This window comes from Alosa sapidissima, chromosome 24, assembly GCF_018492685.1.
Source record: "Alosa sapidissima isolate fAloSap1 chromosome 24, fAloSap1.pri, whole genome shotgun sequence".
Taxonomy (NCBI): domain Eukaryota; kingdom Metazoa; phylum Chordata; class Actinopteri; order Clupeiformes; family Clupeidae; genus Alosa; species Alosa sapidissima.
The window spans coordinates 9,841,793-9,855,609 of NC_055980.1; the positions used below are offsets into that span (position 1 = coordinate 9,841,793).

Sequence of the window (13,817 nt, forward strand, 5' to 3'; positions counted from 1 at the left end):
CACAGGTGTATCAGAGATTCAGACTTATGCAAGGAATCTATACCACCTGTGAAAAGATGTTTTCCTTTTGTTTAGCATGGGAAAACCAATAGAGTTTGGGGCTTTTGAATGACACCTGTGTTAACTGTTTTGCAAAAGGGTGTGAGAAATGTATGAACCCAATGAAAATGTGTGAACACATTTGTAAGAGATGACTTCTGCTGTGCAAAGAAAGTAGACATGAAGACCAAGTAGGTTCTAGTTTACTTAAACAGGTAAAAGCAATCGAGAAAAACTGTAATTGAAAGAACTTGGTTATTTACTTCCACTCTTTTGGAGGTTTCTAACTTTTTTGAATGTTCTTCTTTCAGGGGCTTTGAAGTGTTATCTCCGAGAGCTTCCTGAACCCCTCATGACCTTTGAACTGTATCAGGAGTGGTTTGATGCTGCAGAGTAAGTTCTTTATACTGTATGCTGACAGCTTCAGATGTGACTTTGGAAATATATTGTGTAACTCTCTTGTTGCCCTTCAGGGAGAAGGAGCTACCTGACAAGCTAGAAAAGTTCAAGAATGTACTGAAACAACTGCCGAAAGAAAACTACGACAACCTTCGGTCAGTTGTCCTCACTATCATGTTGTACTTTGGAGCATATCTGTACATAACATGATCTGCTAACAAGATGCTGTTCTGTTTTCAGATACCTTGTGCAATTTTTATCATGTCTGTCTGAGTACCACACACTGAACAAAATGACCCCCAGCAACATCGCCATAGTCCTGGGGCCTAACTTACTCTGGCCAAAAGTCGAGGGGTTAGTTTTTGCCAATTTATGAATGAAAAACTCTCTGCAATAGTGTTGAAGCTGCAATACGGACATTGTTTTTCAGTAGTAAAATGTTGGATAATGGGGATTTAGCATGTCAGTCAAAAATAAGAATTCAACAATGAGATAGACTAGCACTAGCTTCAATAGCAAGATAACATGTTTTAGATATGACTGATTAAACATTTGTGTGATTGTTTTTGTGCTTATTTAAAATATTTGTTGAGCTACTGAGTGATCAACATGTCTGTGTTCACATCAAAGGGAACACTCTCTGCTGGACATGGCCTCTGCCTCCTCAGTCCAAGTTGTCATGGTGATAGAACCACTTATCCAGAATTCCAAGAGTCTTTTCTCTGAAGGTATGAGAGATTTTTGTGTCAACATGCCTTCAAATACAACAAATTATTCATATTCCTTGCATTTGTTGGTATGATTATGTGCATGTTTTTGAATTTGAAAATGTGTCTGTGCAAAATTAAATGTTTTACAATGCGCCCATCTCTGGACTTGCTCTTAAGAACCAGAGTTTGAGGTACCTGGCCCTCCTTCTAGTCCAGTCTCAACTGCCTCAGAGGAAGCATTCCCAACCTCCGCCCCCTCATCTCCACGACCCAAAGCTGACAGGTACAAAGTCAGATCACTTGTGGGAGTGGGTATGCTATGATATAGATGTATCTGTGTTTGTGTGGTTACAAGATACAGCTTCATAAAGTGAATTTCTGATAGTTCTGATAGTTAGTTCTGATTGTTTCTGTTTAGTTTCAGCAAAGCACAGTCAAGTGGACTTCGACCCGCGCAGAAGCGTGACTCTGTGAACCAGGGCACAATACCATGGAATACACCAGACCCTGTGCCAACCTCGACCCCTGCTTTGGAAACGACTGCGTCCAGTTCGGTTGGCCAGACCGCTAAGCCGGCTCCACCTCCCACTCCTGCCCCTCGGTCCATCCTCATACAGAGTGTGGAGAGGGATCCAAGCCCCCCAGACACTGTCGGCGAGTTGCCCCCGAACTCACCTGAACCCACACTGAAGATCACTGGTCCTTTTAAACGTAAGTGTACTTCTGCTATCTGTCACTCTTATTTAAAGTTGTATGAGAAAGACCTGGGCCAATTATTTTCCTTACTCACCCTTCAAAAGAACTGATTTCAGCTACATCTTACAGCTGTGTTGAGCTAATCTGCAAAATCATATAGCTTGTCTTAAGAAAGTTTGGAGGATTTTTACTTTCTCACACTGGGCTTCCCCTTCACCCTTCCCTATTTGTTGGCATCATCTGCACACTTCCTGTCCATAAATATCCCGCTATTATTTAGAAAGTTCCTCTGTCTTCTAGATTTGAGAAGGAACTGTGTTGTTCCTGTTTTAATAATGAGTTTCCACAGTATATATTATATTAGCCTATATCCTGTATGTCAGCAAAGGTTCTTACTTGAATACTAACTTGAATATCGTGTTTATTTTTTTCCCAGCAGCACGACGTTCCTTCCTGCAACACAAGCCCCACAACTCCAATAACCAACCACTGGGGGCGCTCAAACCCAAGGCTCCTGCTTCTCCCCCCATCCCTCACATCAGTCGGGTACCACAACCCCTCCCCTCTACTGCCCCCGTTGTCTCCTCCGTTCCTGTATACACACCAGTGACCTCTGTTCCGGCTCCGGCCCCTGCTGACAGTCCTCCATCCCCACCTGGTGCTCCAGCCAACCGACCTCAGGCCCCGGTCAAGCCTCCCCCGCCTCTCCAAAAGAAGACGAGTGGGAAGAAGGGGGCGGTTCGAGCGCCCAACTTCCCACCTCCGCAACCTCCGCCCGCTGTGCCCAAGCAGCTGCGGTCCGCAGCCCAGTGAGGGGGAGGACTGTCCCCCTGAGAGCAGCGCATCCACCGAATGAGTTCTGTCTGCATTCTGTGTAGCTCTCACGCATGTAAGTCTGACCAGACATGATCAGACCTATTCATTCTCAGTATTTTCTTCCTAAGACCAGTAGACCCAGTAGTTTTCATTTAGTTTTACTCTGTGTCTTGTGTCATACAGTTGTTCATTTTTATGTTTGTTTCATAGACCAACATGGGGGGTGTTGGTGTAGGGTAGCCTACATACATACGACTTAATCATCAAAAGTCACATATGATTTAAAAAAAGCTAGTGGAAATTATGCATATTGTTTCTGGGACATTGACTGTCCCCTGCGCCTTGTGTTAGCACCATTAGGCTGTGCCATTGAAGCTACACAAACATGTAAATATAATGTTTGTTTTAAGCTTATTCAACAATCTCTATTATTATTATTATTATCATTAATATTTTGTATTTTTCCTCTTACATCCTCTTAAATGGTCAAGTTGACTGGTATACATACATGGTATAGTTAGTTGGCTGTACATGTTTGCACATACATGTATTTTGTTAAGCATAAGAGGACTGGAGAGATCTACTCCTGTAAAGTGTATAAAATTGCATGATAAGTCAGTGGTAAACCAACCAGTTTACAAGATTTTGTGTTGTCATACTATATTTTAAGGATCTTTATTGTAATTTTTAACAATAGCTCTGGTGAAATGTTGCATATTTGTGTACATGTGCATTGTCATTACTTGCTAACAAACATAATATAAAAACAAACAAACAAACACATCTCCTCACATTCAGTCAAGTCTCTGAATGAATCGGTCACAGAATCTTTAGACATCTTCAGAATCCTGAAGTGTCCTCTGTCTGGGTGAGTCACTGAAGAGTTTGACCAGGGACGGTACATCAACTAGTGAGTCAGTCAGATCAAAACCATGATTACAGTGAGAGGCTGAGAATATGTATGGCTATTAACATCTCTCCCGCGAATGCATTAGATACATATTCGTTTCGATCTAGTCTCTTATTTGAATACCAAGCGCTAAAAGAGTGAGGCAGTATCTCTTGCAATAGGGTCATATACGATAGTGTTTATCACTTGTGCATTTAAAATACCAAAAGTGTACATTCAATACAAATGTGGACACAGTTGACAGGTGTAGAGTATTTTTGGACAGAGTATCAAACCCTCTCACTACGACTATCCTGAGAGTGAGTAATGGGTGCACAGAATGTCCACCAGGTCAGACTGATGACTCAAAAGATATACCTGATAAGTGGCTCCATGACCACTCATTTCCCTTCCGCTGTACTGCACAGTAATGTTATGTCTACAGAATAAAGTTATCAAAAGTGGACTGGTGAAAAGTGGAAAAATCTTTTCTGACTCCAGTATATGATGAAAAGACAATGGCTAAAGCTTCTCCATCTCTTCAGAGGAATGTTTCATACCCATTCATTACTTTTAATGAGGAATAGTAGGAGGCCTTGTGTAGCCCAATTACTTTCCTTATCGTCAGATCATGATAGATTAAAAATTCAATTAGATAAAAAAAGGAAAGTGTCGATAGAAAATAGGTTATGTTCCAAAACTCTCAACTGGTAGCATTTGCTGGTGTCCATCTCTAGTTTAACCCCCCTCTAGACGCTAGACTTTGATCTCCTCCTCCTCGTCTGGGTAGAGGTACGGCACCCTCCTCTGGCTTGACCTGGTCGAGTCCGTGAGGGTGCTGCCTTGGTGGAACCCTGACCCGGATGACCCTGACCTGCCGCTGCCATAGTGACGTGCCAGCACATCAGTGGCCCTCTGGAAATGCTCGGCGTCCATGCCCTGGGCGGCATGGTGCCGGCCGCTGCTGCTACCGCTGCTGGTGATGCTCCCGCGGCCGCTGCTCCCGGCCCCCATCAGAGGCCTGTCTGTGGTGGACCCTCGGAGGGACTCGTCCTCGCCCCAGTCCAGGCCATACAGGGCCTTGCTCCCGCTGTAGTCCTCCCTCAGGAGGGAGTCCACCAGAGACACCGTGGCCGAGTCCACCTCCGGTCGGCTGTTAGGGTGGGGGTGGCTGTTGGTGGGCGCCGTGGTCGGGAAGTCATAGGTCAGGTCGGGCTCATCCTCCCCCTCCACGCCGATGTCACCGGGAACAGTGTCGTTGAGCTCCCGTTGGCTGCTGGGGGTGTCAATCAGGCTGAAGACCTCGCTCATGAGGGAGGGGCCCAGGTCCAGGGTGAAGGAGGTGAGCGAGCCGGAGAAGGAGAGGGAGTCGGGGTCGTAGCTGGAGCTGGTGACCGGGGCAGAGAGCGTCAGGACGGGCAGGTCAGTCAGCGAGCCCCGTGAGGTGTCTGGGGAGCAGGTGGAGGAGGCGCCCTGCTGCTGGCGCTCCGAGCGGGAGAGGCGAGGCAAAGTGACGAAGCCGGACTCCACACCTGCAGGGGGCAGCATGGAGGACAGGACTGAGAAGTTGAAGTAGGACTTAAAGGTGAGACACATACGTCTCCTCTTTCTAGCCTTAACACAACATGATCAGCATCTGAAGATATAATAAGTATTGCCTCAGAAGATAGTGGGGTATAGTGCCACCAAATATGAGGCATCCGTTACGTTAATGTAAAAACGTGAAAGTGAAAGGGCACAGACACTGAGTAACATCCATTATTCTGAGAAATATCACTTAATATTGAAATGAGGAAATACATTGGGCTCCTGTTCCTGTCTTGAAGTCAAATGTTTAAATTACTTCCTCTCACACATTTGTAACCATGGGGTGGCAGTATATCCAAAGCAAGCTTTAGTGGATGGTATTAATCTAGTCTAATGCTGCTGGCCAAACTTCTACAAGAAATATTTAATTGTGTAATTAATGTCCCAAATTTGAACCAATAAACTCTACATAGCATATAAAGAGTAATTTCTTTCATTCACAATCTCTCCCTAAAACATGTTGTTAGTAAGCTGCAGTCTTGTAAAGTAAGTTTACAACTTAAATTCCTGTGTCCTGGTAATTAGTCTATGAATCGAGCTCTGCTAACTCTTACTCACACATTTTATATGCATTTAATCTCCTTTTCTTTATTCTCTTTCTCTTTCCCATGCACTGGTGGTTCACACAGTCTGTTTGACATTTGACCCTTTTCATCATCTGTTTAACAGCTCCACTGTAGCTTGTCGCTCCTTACTCTGGCACAGGCACTGGATTTATGACACTGGACGACACTGGACGAATGAGTCCACAAAAAATGATGAAAGACACAGTGAAGTATTTTTTTGCGCGGGGTGGGGTATAGGGCTACAGAAACAGTGTCTATGCAAAGTTCTCATAATTTAGTACAAGACCACAATGGACACGTAATTAATCAGCCAGGACGAGTGAGATGTATTGTCATAAAAATAGCCAGGCGACTCATGGGGTCTATATTTCAGTCAACACCACACCCAAAGGCCCGATGCGTGGGGAAATTCCTCTGGTGTTGGATAACACAGGCGGAGGACGGGGGATCTCAAGTCGCACGCACCCCATGAATGAACTTACATGCCGATAGCACATAGTCACAGGCACGCATATGAACAGACAGAAATACACATATACACAGCCACAAGCCACAGACACATAGATAGACTCTATCTACCAGTCAGTTAGACTAACCCTAACCCTCTCTATCACACACACAGACACACACACACACACACCTCTTGAAAACATGTTGATGACTAAGTGAGGTATTTCACTGAGACAAGCATTTAGACTTCGTCAAGAGAGGTGATGTCTCGGTTTTATCTTTCTGTGGGTTTGAGGAAGAGCATCTGTGTTGTGGTTTTCTTGTACACTACACAAAACTGTGGAGTTGCTGGCTATGAAGGTGCTTCAGCTTTGTGTGGGCCTTGAAGGGATATTTGGTATCTTCATGGATCACACCACAGAATGCTATTTAAGAATGCATTTCCTGTATTTCTGTTAGATCACACAGAATAATTGCAGACAGTCGTGTTACTGGTAGAAGCTGTTTGGGTTTTGGCACATTTGAGTGAGATAAACAATAACATGACCCCACAGTTAGACACAACATACCTTTACAGATGCACTATAGATATCCCACAGAATTTATCCCCAGATTTTAAGAGTGCTCTTGGATTTCTGGTCATTTGGGATCACACTCAAATTTTAAGAGTGCTCTTGGACTTCTGGTCATTTAGATAGATAGATAGATAGATAGATAGATAGATAGATACTTTATTGATCCCCAGGGGAAATTCAAGAAATTTGGGATAACACTCTAGTTTCGTGCATATTTTGTCATTCCATGTGAACTTCAGTATTGAGTTAACTGTGTTTATCCCTCTCCTGTACTAAAACCAACACCACTGGTGACTAAAAATATGAAAAACACAGTACAGCTTCAGCTGATTTTGCCCCGCAACCAGGAAGTGAAATCAGGTGGTTAAACATTTGATTGACAGCATCGCCAGTTTGCTGTTGGCTGTCAGTGCTGGGGAATGCCTTGGCATGACCTTGGCATGACCTTGGTGTGACATACTACTGCTGCTAGGGTGACTCACCATAGGAGTAGCTGGAGTCCTCAGGTGACTTGGGCGAGCTGGGGAACAGCACCTTGACCGGACACCCATTGGGTGAGTCCACGTCCAGCCTGGGCAGGGAGATGGCGTTCTTGATGATGGGTGAGACGGCCGGCGGCGGCTGGGACGGCTCCTTGGCACTCCCCGGGGGCCGGGGGTCGGGCGTCTTGCGGACGTGGCGCAGCGTGCGCGTGAAGAAGCCCTCGCTTTTGCCAGGCGTGGAGGGCGCCGTGTTCGGAGCGCTGGCGGCGGCCTCGCCGCTGCCTCCTCCCTCGCCATTGGACCCTGAGCCGCCGTGGTTGCTGAGGAATGAGGTGTCGCCGAAGACATCACCGCCGCGTCCAACGTGCATGGTGTGTCGGAAGTCGCCGAGCGGTGGGCTGATCATGTCCGTCGTCAACTCGCCCTTGAACTTGCGCTTGCCACTGGAGTTGGACACCAGCCCCTTCAGGCCGGAGAGCTTGCCCAGGTTCATGCTGCTGGTGACCACAGCCGGCTTTACAAACAAAAACTAAATCTGTTGTGAAAAGTCTGAAAAAAAAAAACTCAAACACTGACAAAAGCAGTAGTCCAAAACCTTTGTATTCCTCAGGAGGTCTCTCCTATGCAGTCTTTTCAAAGGAGGAAACCTGAATATGGCAGAAGTGTTTCCCTCGTTCACCTCAATCCACTCAGTGATCTAACAGTGCAGTTTCAGTTGTAGCTGTAGCTCCTACTGATGCTATTCATAAAGCCAGAGTACCATTCCTGGCACCGGTAGTTGTCCATATCCAGAAGGCCTCTGTCAAGAGAAATGGGAGTTGAAAATATGCATGTCCCCGGTTGCTGGAAACCTACAGCGGGTATGTGGTCAGGGCTGCCGGGCTCCAAAGTTGCTCTGGGTTTCTGGTTTATAAAACATCAGTTTCGAAATAAATGTTGCTCCAGATGGAGAAAGTCCTGCAGTCAAAGCCTGCAACCATTTAGGTCCTCTTTACAAAGACAGCAAAACTTCAGCTTTGTTCACTTATACACAATACACAAGTACACAATAAAATGAGCACTCTTGTGCTGCTATTGGCAGTGAGCTTCAGCTTTGCTCATATTGATTGATTTGCTAGAAGGCAACACAATCCTGTTCTCCAGGGCTGAAGTCCATTTTCCTCTAGAGATGTTTGTAATTAAATTCCACCGACTCGTCTGTCAATGACCTCAAAAATAGCCAACAGACAAACTCTCCAGCCTATTTTGCCTGACAAAAGGACCACAAAGGAACTTCAGTGCTTCCTTTTCCTGGATTAGTTCATAATTAAGAACACTCCCACAAATAGGTACAGTTCCTTCCTCAGGAAAAAAAACCCACTCTTCATTTTATTATAAAACAAAACTCTACAAAGTGCTCCTCATGGGCTAAATCCCACTAAGTTAAACTAACAGTTCAATGTTTTCAAACACTTGCAAGCCCTCTCTGTGAATGTGCTCGTTTATACTTAAACTGCCAGTGACATTTGCTGTTGCAAGATAAGAAATGCACTAAGACATGTCCCTTTTTATTGCTAAAGATAACTTGTTAATTTAAAATTGCCAACCCAGACTACGCTGCACTCTCTATTTGTTATTGCAAGGCTGTAGAGTGATGGATATTGTTCTTTAAATATTTTGACAAAGTCGCACACATTTGTGAGCTGTTGTCGCTTTTAAAAGCTTTCTACCATGACTGGCTGACAAGCCTGACTTCATTAATGAACCGTTATGGGGAGCCTCTGTGGGATTGCGTCAGATCTAAGAAAGCCCTCTAATTTGCGGCCAGCCACCCCTGCTCTGTCCAGCCTTTGATTTCCCCCGACGCTCCCTTTCTTTAAGTTCGCTGCCAGGCCTGGTGCCAGCGCGTGGAGACGTGGATCCTAGGCCACAGCTGGGCGCGAGCCCCAGATTTTGGTGACGGCACCGGCCGCAGGGTTTGATGCGCTGCGTTTCCTGGATGTCATCATTCATCCAGAACCTGCTGGCATCGCTCCCACGCCACCAGGACTCACGTGCTCTGCATGCACAGACCTCAGGGAGACGGCGAGTCAACAGCTACGGGATGACAGTGAAAACTGCCCCTCAGCCTGTTTCTGGGCACACGGGGGACAATGTGTCACCCACGCCAAACTCCTCACTATCTTTAGTGTCCCACAGTCTTAGTGACGTGGTCAAACGATGTGAAGAAAGGCCTCGGACTGCGATGCCTCCTGATGCCTGGTGTGGAGTGGTACTCCCTTAGCCTCTCCTCCGTCGCCGACCTTTCACCCTCCCGCCGTATCGTACTGCAGCAGACGCTCTCTGATCAGCGGAGCTCCTCGAACAGGGCCGTCACTTGATCCTCCCACACAGTAAACACTCACAGCGCGCCCCCCGTCTCCCCCGACCCACGCGGCTTCTCTCGGGTTTGCGCTTGCTCTCCTCCTGATCCGTTGTTTTCAGAGTTAAGCAAATCCAGTCGACCGCTCGGCAGGCGCTGCAAAGAACATGGGAGTTTAAGGAGGGGGAAAAAGCAGCTAAGTCTTTAAAAGGCAATAAATTAAATGAAATAATCTGGATGACAGTCTGGGGTCTTGAGGAGCACCGAAAAATGCAGATGCTCCACTGGGATTGGCCTTGTCCTGGATTAGCCTCTAATCCCAGAGTTCCCCCCACAGGCAGGCCCCCCCTTCACTCTTCTATTCTCCCCCAAATGCCTCTTTAGTCCTCTTGAGAGTTTGAGCTGCCTGGGCTAGGAGAGGTTCTTCAACTGCTGACTGCTGCAGGAGAGAGAGAGAGAGAGAGACAGAGAGAGAGAGGGGAAAGAGCGAGAGTGAGAGACAGATAGAGAGAGAGATAGAGGGACAGAGGGAGGAATGGAGAGAAACGATGAGAAAGGGAGTCAAGAAACATACACCCACATAACACTTTTTGGAGATGTGCTTGGAATGTAACCCTGGGTGAACCTTTGGCTGAAGTGGGTCTTTGTTGACAGAAACCCTACAGGTTACTGAAAGTAAACATAATGCACAGTGTGTATGTGTGTGTGTGTGTGTGTGTGTGTGTGTGTGTGTGTGTGTGTCTGTATGTACTGTATGTGTGTGTGTGTGTGTGTGTGTGTGTGTGTGTGTGTGTGTGTGTGTGTGAAAGATAGATAGACAGATAGAGAGAGAGCAGACTGTTTGGCACAGCTTATTGGCGACTGTTCTACATCCTTAATACATCTATCAGAGTCAGTGCAGAAATCAGTGATGCCTTTCCCTGGGAGAGCTGCAGAGAGGGAGCCGTGCCCAGAGGAACAGTAGATGCTCATGTGAGCCCATGAATTCACAGTTTAATAGCATCAGTGTGTGTGTGTGTGTGTGTATGTGTGTGTGTGAGTGAGGGCCTTCTTCCAAAGGATAGCACCAGGCTTTCTCCACCACAGGCAACCTTGTGGACCAAGTCCAGAGAGCTCAGATTGGAAACAGATTTGGAGGTCTGGTTCCTCTGCGGGACTGCCAACCTGCCAACCTGGACGAGACGGGGCGGGGAACGTGGACCACTCCCCCGCTGTCCGCTTAATACTGTTTCCTGTTTACAGGAATCTGGTCGCCTCCAGCTGCACATTCTGATGATGTCATTGTGGCGGCCAGGTCAAATGCTTACACAGACAAGGGGCTCACTTTATTAGCCTCTTGCAGTGTCTGCCATGGACTCTATTTTCAATACATTCCTTCTTTTTCCATCCTCTAAACTCCCACAGTACTTTTCTGACAAGAAAAAAAAAACTCTCCCACAACCTCTCTGCTATATGCTACTGTTTAACCAGGTTAACCAGGTGCGCAAACACACAAGATAAGGCTTCGCATTTTTTTTTCAGTCATCTCTGTGACGATACTTCCCAAGCTCACGATCACCCTCCTACAGCTCTACAGTTCAAATACAATGAAGATGAGAAAACATTTAGAGTTTACATTTACACTATGTTATGCACAATCTGAGCTATTGTATTCAAGTATTCAAGGTACTGTACCTCTAAAGCATTTGTGTGTTACTGTTGACTTATTGAGTGAGTGTGTGTGTGTGTTGGGGGGTTGGGGTGTCATGGCCATTTGGTGATGACAAGGCTTGCTGGAACCTATGTTCTTCATGTGAGGTAGAGACTGCCACCCAAGCAGTTTAGACATCAGGTGTGAAAATAATTGGTGGCACTGAACAACTTTAACACCATACCTTACACCTAAACGTAAACTGTACCTCCCCTTACTTAGCCCAGGTCTACAACATGAACAGAGGGAGAGACTGCTATAGGCAGCAGTGCCCTATAGATTCTGATCCATACACTTATATTCTAAAATAGAATACAGACATTTATTTTTAAAGCAATCAATCTCTGTCAATCCTCAAAGGTTGTTATATCACATCCAGGATTGAACAGATAAAAGAAGAACTTTAGATACTAGATAGATTCTATTGATTAGACCAAAGGAATGTTGCAATACCTTTTCTCTCCTCTTTTCAACCCATTTAATCACTGCCACTGATTACACCATGCATTGGGCTATACTGTGTGGAAATTACGCACAGCGGGTAAACATTAGCATAGAATTGATTGAAAGATAGGTTTACTTGACAAATACACACTTGTATTCATTATCAACTATCTTAATTTAACAGTAAATCTAAACGTCAATTTTATTTTCAGGACGGTTACCGTGCGCACTGAAAAGTTAACGGTCTTGGTTTCATATAGCCTAGTAAAGGTACAAAAATTGGCATAGTGTATCTCAAGCAACTAAATATACTGCTAGCGAGCATATTGAGTTTCATGCAAACTGATACGAATGAACACACGGTCATGCCCTCACCACCTCCACAAAAACACGTGTAAATTGTAAGCCCTAATATATTTTCCTTTTATAAACATAGATTTCCCACAACTGTTGCTTGCATTGTCACAAATATGTAACATTAACGTTCGCTTTTTAACCACTCCACTTTAATTGGACAGAATAGGATAGCCTAATTGTAGGCCTATTGTAATTATTTCTATCAATAAGCTATTTATTTTACTCACCAATTTTGAACTTTGATTCAGGCCAAAAGACCAGGAACCATTCCGTATAATCCAGGACAGTATGTCATATATCTCCCCAACAACCAATGTTTGAATACTTTATAACTTTTATCTAAACACTGCCGAAGTTTCTGTGCTCTGCCAGAGTAATCTACTGTATAGCTCAGGGCAAACCGCTACAACAGCGGACTGCAGCAAGCAGGAGAGCGAGTTTGGGAAAACGCCGCGCTAAGGGCGGGATCTTTGAGTAAATGACTGTGGAGTCAGCGAATCAGTGGCCACTTTCCCGCCTCTTGTCCAATTAGGGGAGCATGCGAGTAAAGTCACCTCAATCACTGAAATTAAAAATAAACGGAATGTAGGGAGAGTAACATCTTTCTCAATATTTTTCTTTATTAGTGTCCAAATCTGTTTGAAAGGTCTGACAGTCTTTCAACAACTTTAGGAGAACATGGGCGAGATTAGGGCTGGCTAGGAATAATTCTGGTAGCCTACACTGGACATTTTAATGACACTTCTAATTCTGCCTATAAAAGCACTGATTTGAGGAGTGACATAAGTGTAAATCACATGGGCCATAACTCCATGACATTTGTCTCTAGTATGGCCAGTGTGGTGATCAGCTCAGATAGTTAGAGATTGACAGGAGACCCCAAGGAAAGAGAGGATGAGAGAGAGAGAGGAGAGAGAGAGAGAACAGAGAGGAAAGAGAGAGAATAAAACAGATTGAAAGAGAGAGAGCGAGAGAGAGAGACCCTAAGGCATTATGAGTGGCAACAGCTCCCCCGCTGCACATTTCAACAGGATACGTCCTTATCAACAGGAACGCAGCAGTATCCTCACTGCAACCTCAAAGCCCTTTAATCTGCATTCAAGCAGTTCAGAGACCCGGGTGGCCCCCGTCCTCTTCTATACCCTCACCAGGTTGTAAAACATGATGAGAGACAGTCTCTTCTTTTGCTCACTCATGGCTAAACTTCAAGACCCTCTTTAAACTTTCATCCAAGTCGTTAACAAATAAGTATCTGCTTATTCATTGCAGGGCCTTCTTGGACCGTCTCTCTTTATGTCAGTAAACACAACGTGCTTCCAAATGATGGCAGGGGTAGGGTCTGTGTTTCGGTCACCTCCCCTCCAGATGGGGCTTGATATAAAAGGAGTGGTATGAGGTGCTGACACACTGAGTGCCTTCACACACAGTCAATAGGTCCATCTGGTCGTTGTTGTTGTTGTTGTCCGAGGGCGATCTTGCTGCTGAGGGGAAAAATCTGAAAATTGATGCCAACCTGCTGTGTGACAAAAACCCATTGGTGATGATGGAAGCCAAATGTGGATATTGATTGTTATTGGTTGCTGCTTTGTCATTCATAGGATTTAGGGTGTCTGTTGCTCCATGTGTGGGGTCTCATCAGAGCAGGATTGTTTTTTAACAGAAAAGGAAAAGGGAATATGGCCTATGTAGTCTCTGGCAGTGTCAGACACTTGCAACACCTATGATTTATCCAGTTATGACTGGGAACGTCCGCTGCTACTTCGTCCGTCCACTTTG

The 13,817-nt window shown here is 45.3% G+C and overlaps 2 protein-coding genes across 4 annotated transcripts in view; one reads left to right on the forward strand and one right to left on the reverse strand.

Annotated features, from left to right (window-relative positions):
• Positions 1–3,437, forward strand: part of sh3bp1 (SH3-domain binding protein 1) — a 10,070-nt gene extending 6,633 nt beyond the window's left edge. Inside the window, exons 12-18 of one of the 2 annotated variants that reach the window (XM_042082887.1) lie at positions 351–432; positions 513–593; positions 679–792; positions 1,069–1,166; positions 1,326–1,431; positions 1,567–1,859; positions 2,281–3,437. In XM_042082887.1, coding sequence (XP_041938821.1) covers positions 351–432; positions 513–593; positions 679–792; positions 1,069–1,166; positions 1,326–1,431; positions 1,567–1,859; positions 2,281–2,657 — 1,151 coding nt within the window. In that variant the 3' untranslated portion in view covers positions 2,658–3,437. The remainder of the gene's footprint in view (positions 1–350; positions 433–512; positions 594–678; positions 793–1,068; positions 1,167–1,325; positions 1,432–1,566; positions 1,860–2,280) is intronic. The other variant, XM_042082888.1, reaches the window with a different exon arrangement.
• Positions 3,320–12,456, reverse strand: cdc42ep1a (CDC42 effector protein (Rho GTPase binding) 1a). Of its 2 annotated transcripts, XM_042082889.1 has the most exons (4): positions 12,269–12,456; positions 9,815–9,989; positions 7,210–9,706; positions 3,320–5,081 (listed from the first exon to the last, which is right to left on the reverse strand). In XM_042082889.1, exons 3-4 carry the CDS (start codon positions 7,700–7,702, stop codon positions 4,306–4,308), a joined length of 1,269 nt encoding a protein of 422 aa, XP_041938823.1. In that variant the 5' UTR covers positions 7,703–9,706; positions 9,815–9,989; positions 12,269–12,456; the 3' UTR covers positions 3,320–4,305. The 2 variants fall into 2 exon arrangements, with proteins under 2 accessions (XP_041938823.1, XP_041938825.1); XM_042082891.1 differs by having other exon boundaries at positions 7,210–9,986.
• Positions 12,457–13,817: the final 1,361 nt, after the last annotated feature.

Coding starts and splice junctions, on each gene's coding strand:
- cdc42ep1a (XM_042082891.1), bottom strand. CDS start 7,702: ATGAACCTGGGCAAGCTCTCCGGCCTGAAGGGGCTGGTGTCCAACTCC. Junction 5,082..7,209: donor GGACTCCAGCTACTCCTATG/GTGAGTCACCCT, acceptor TGCCCCCTGCAG/GTGTGGAGTCCGGCTTCGTC.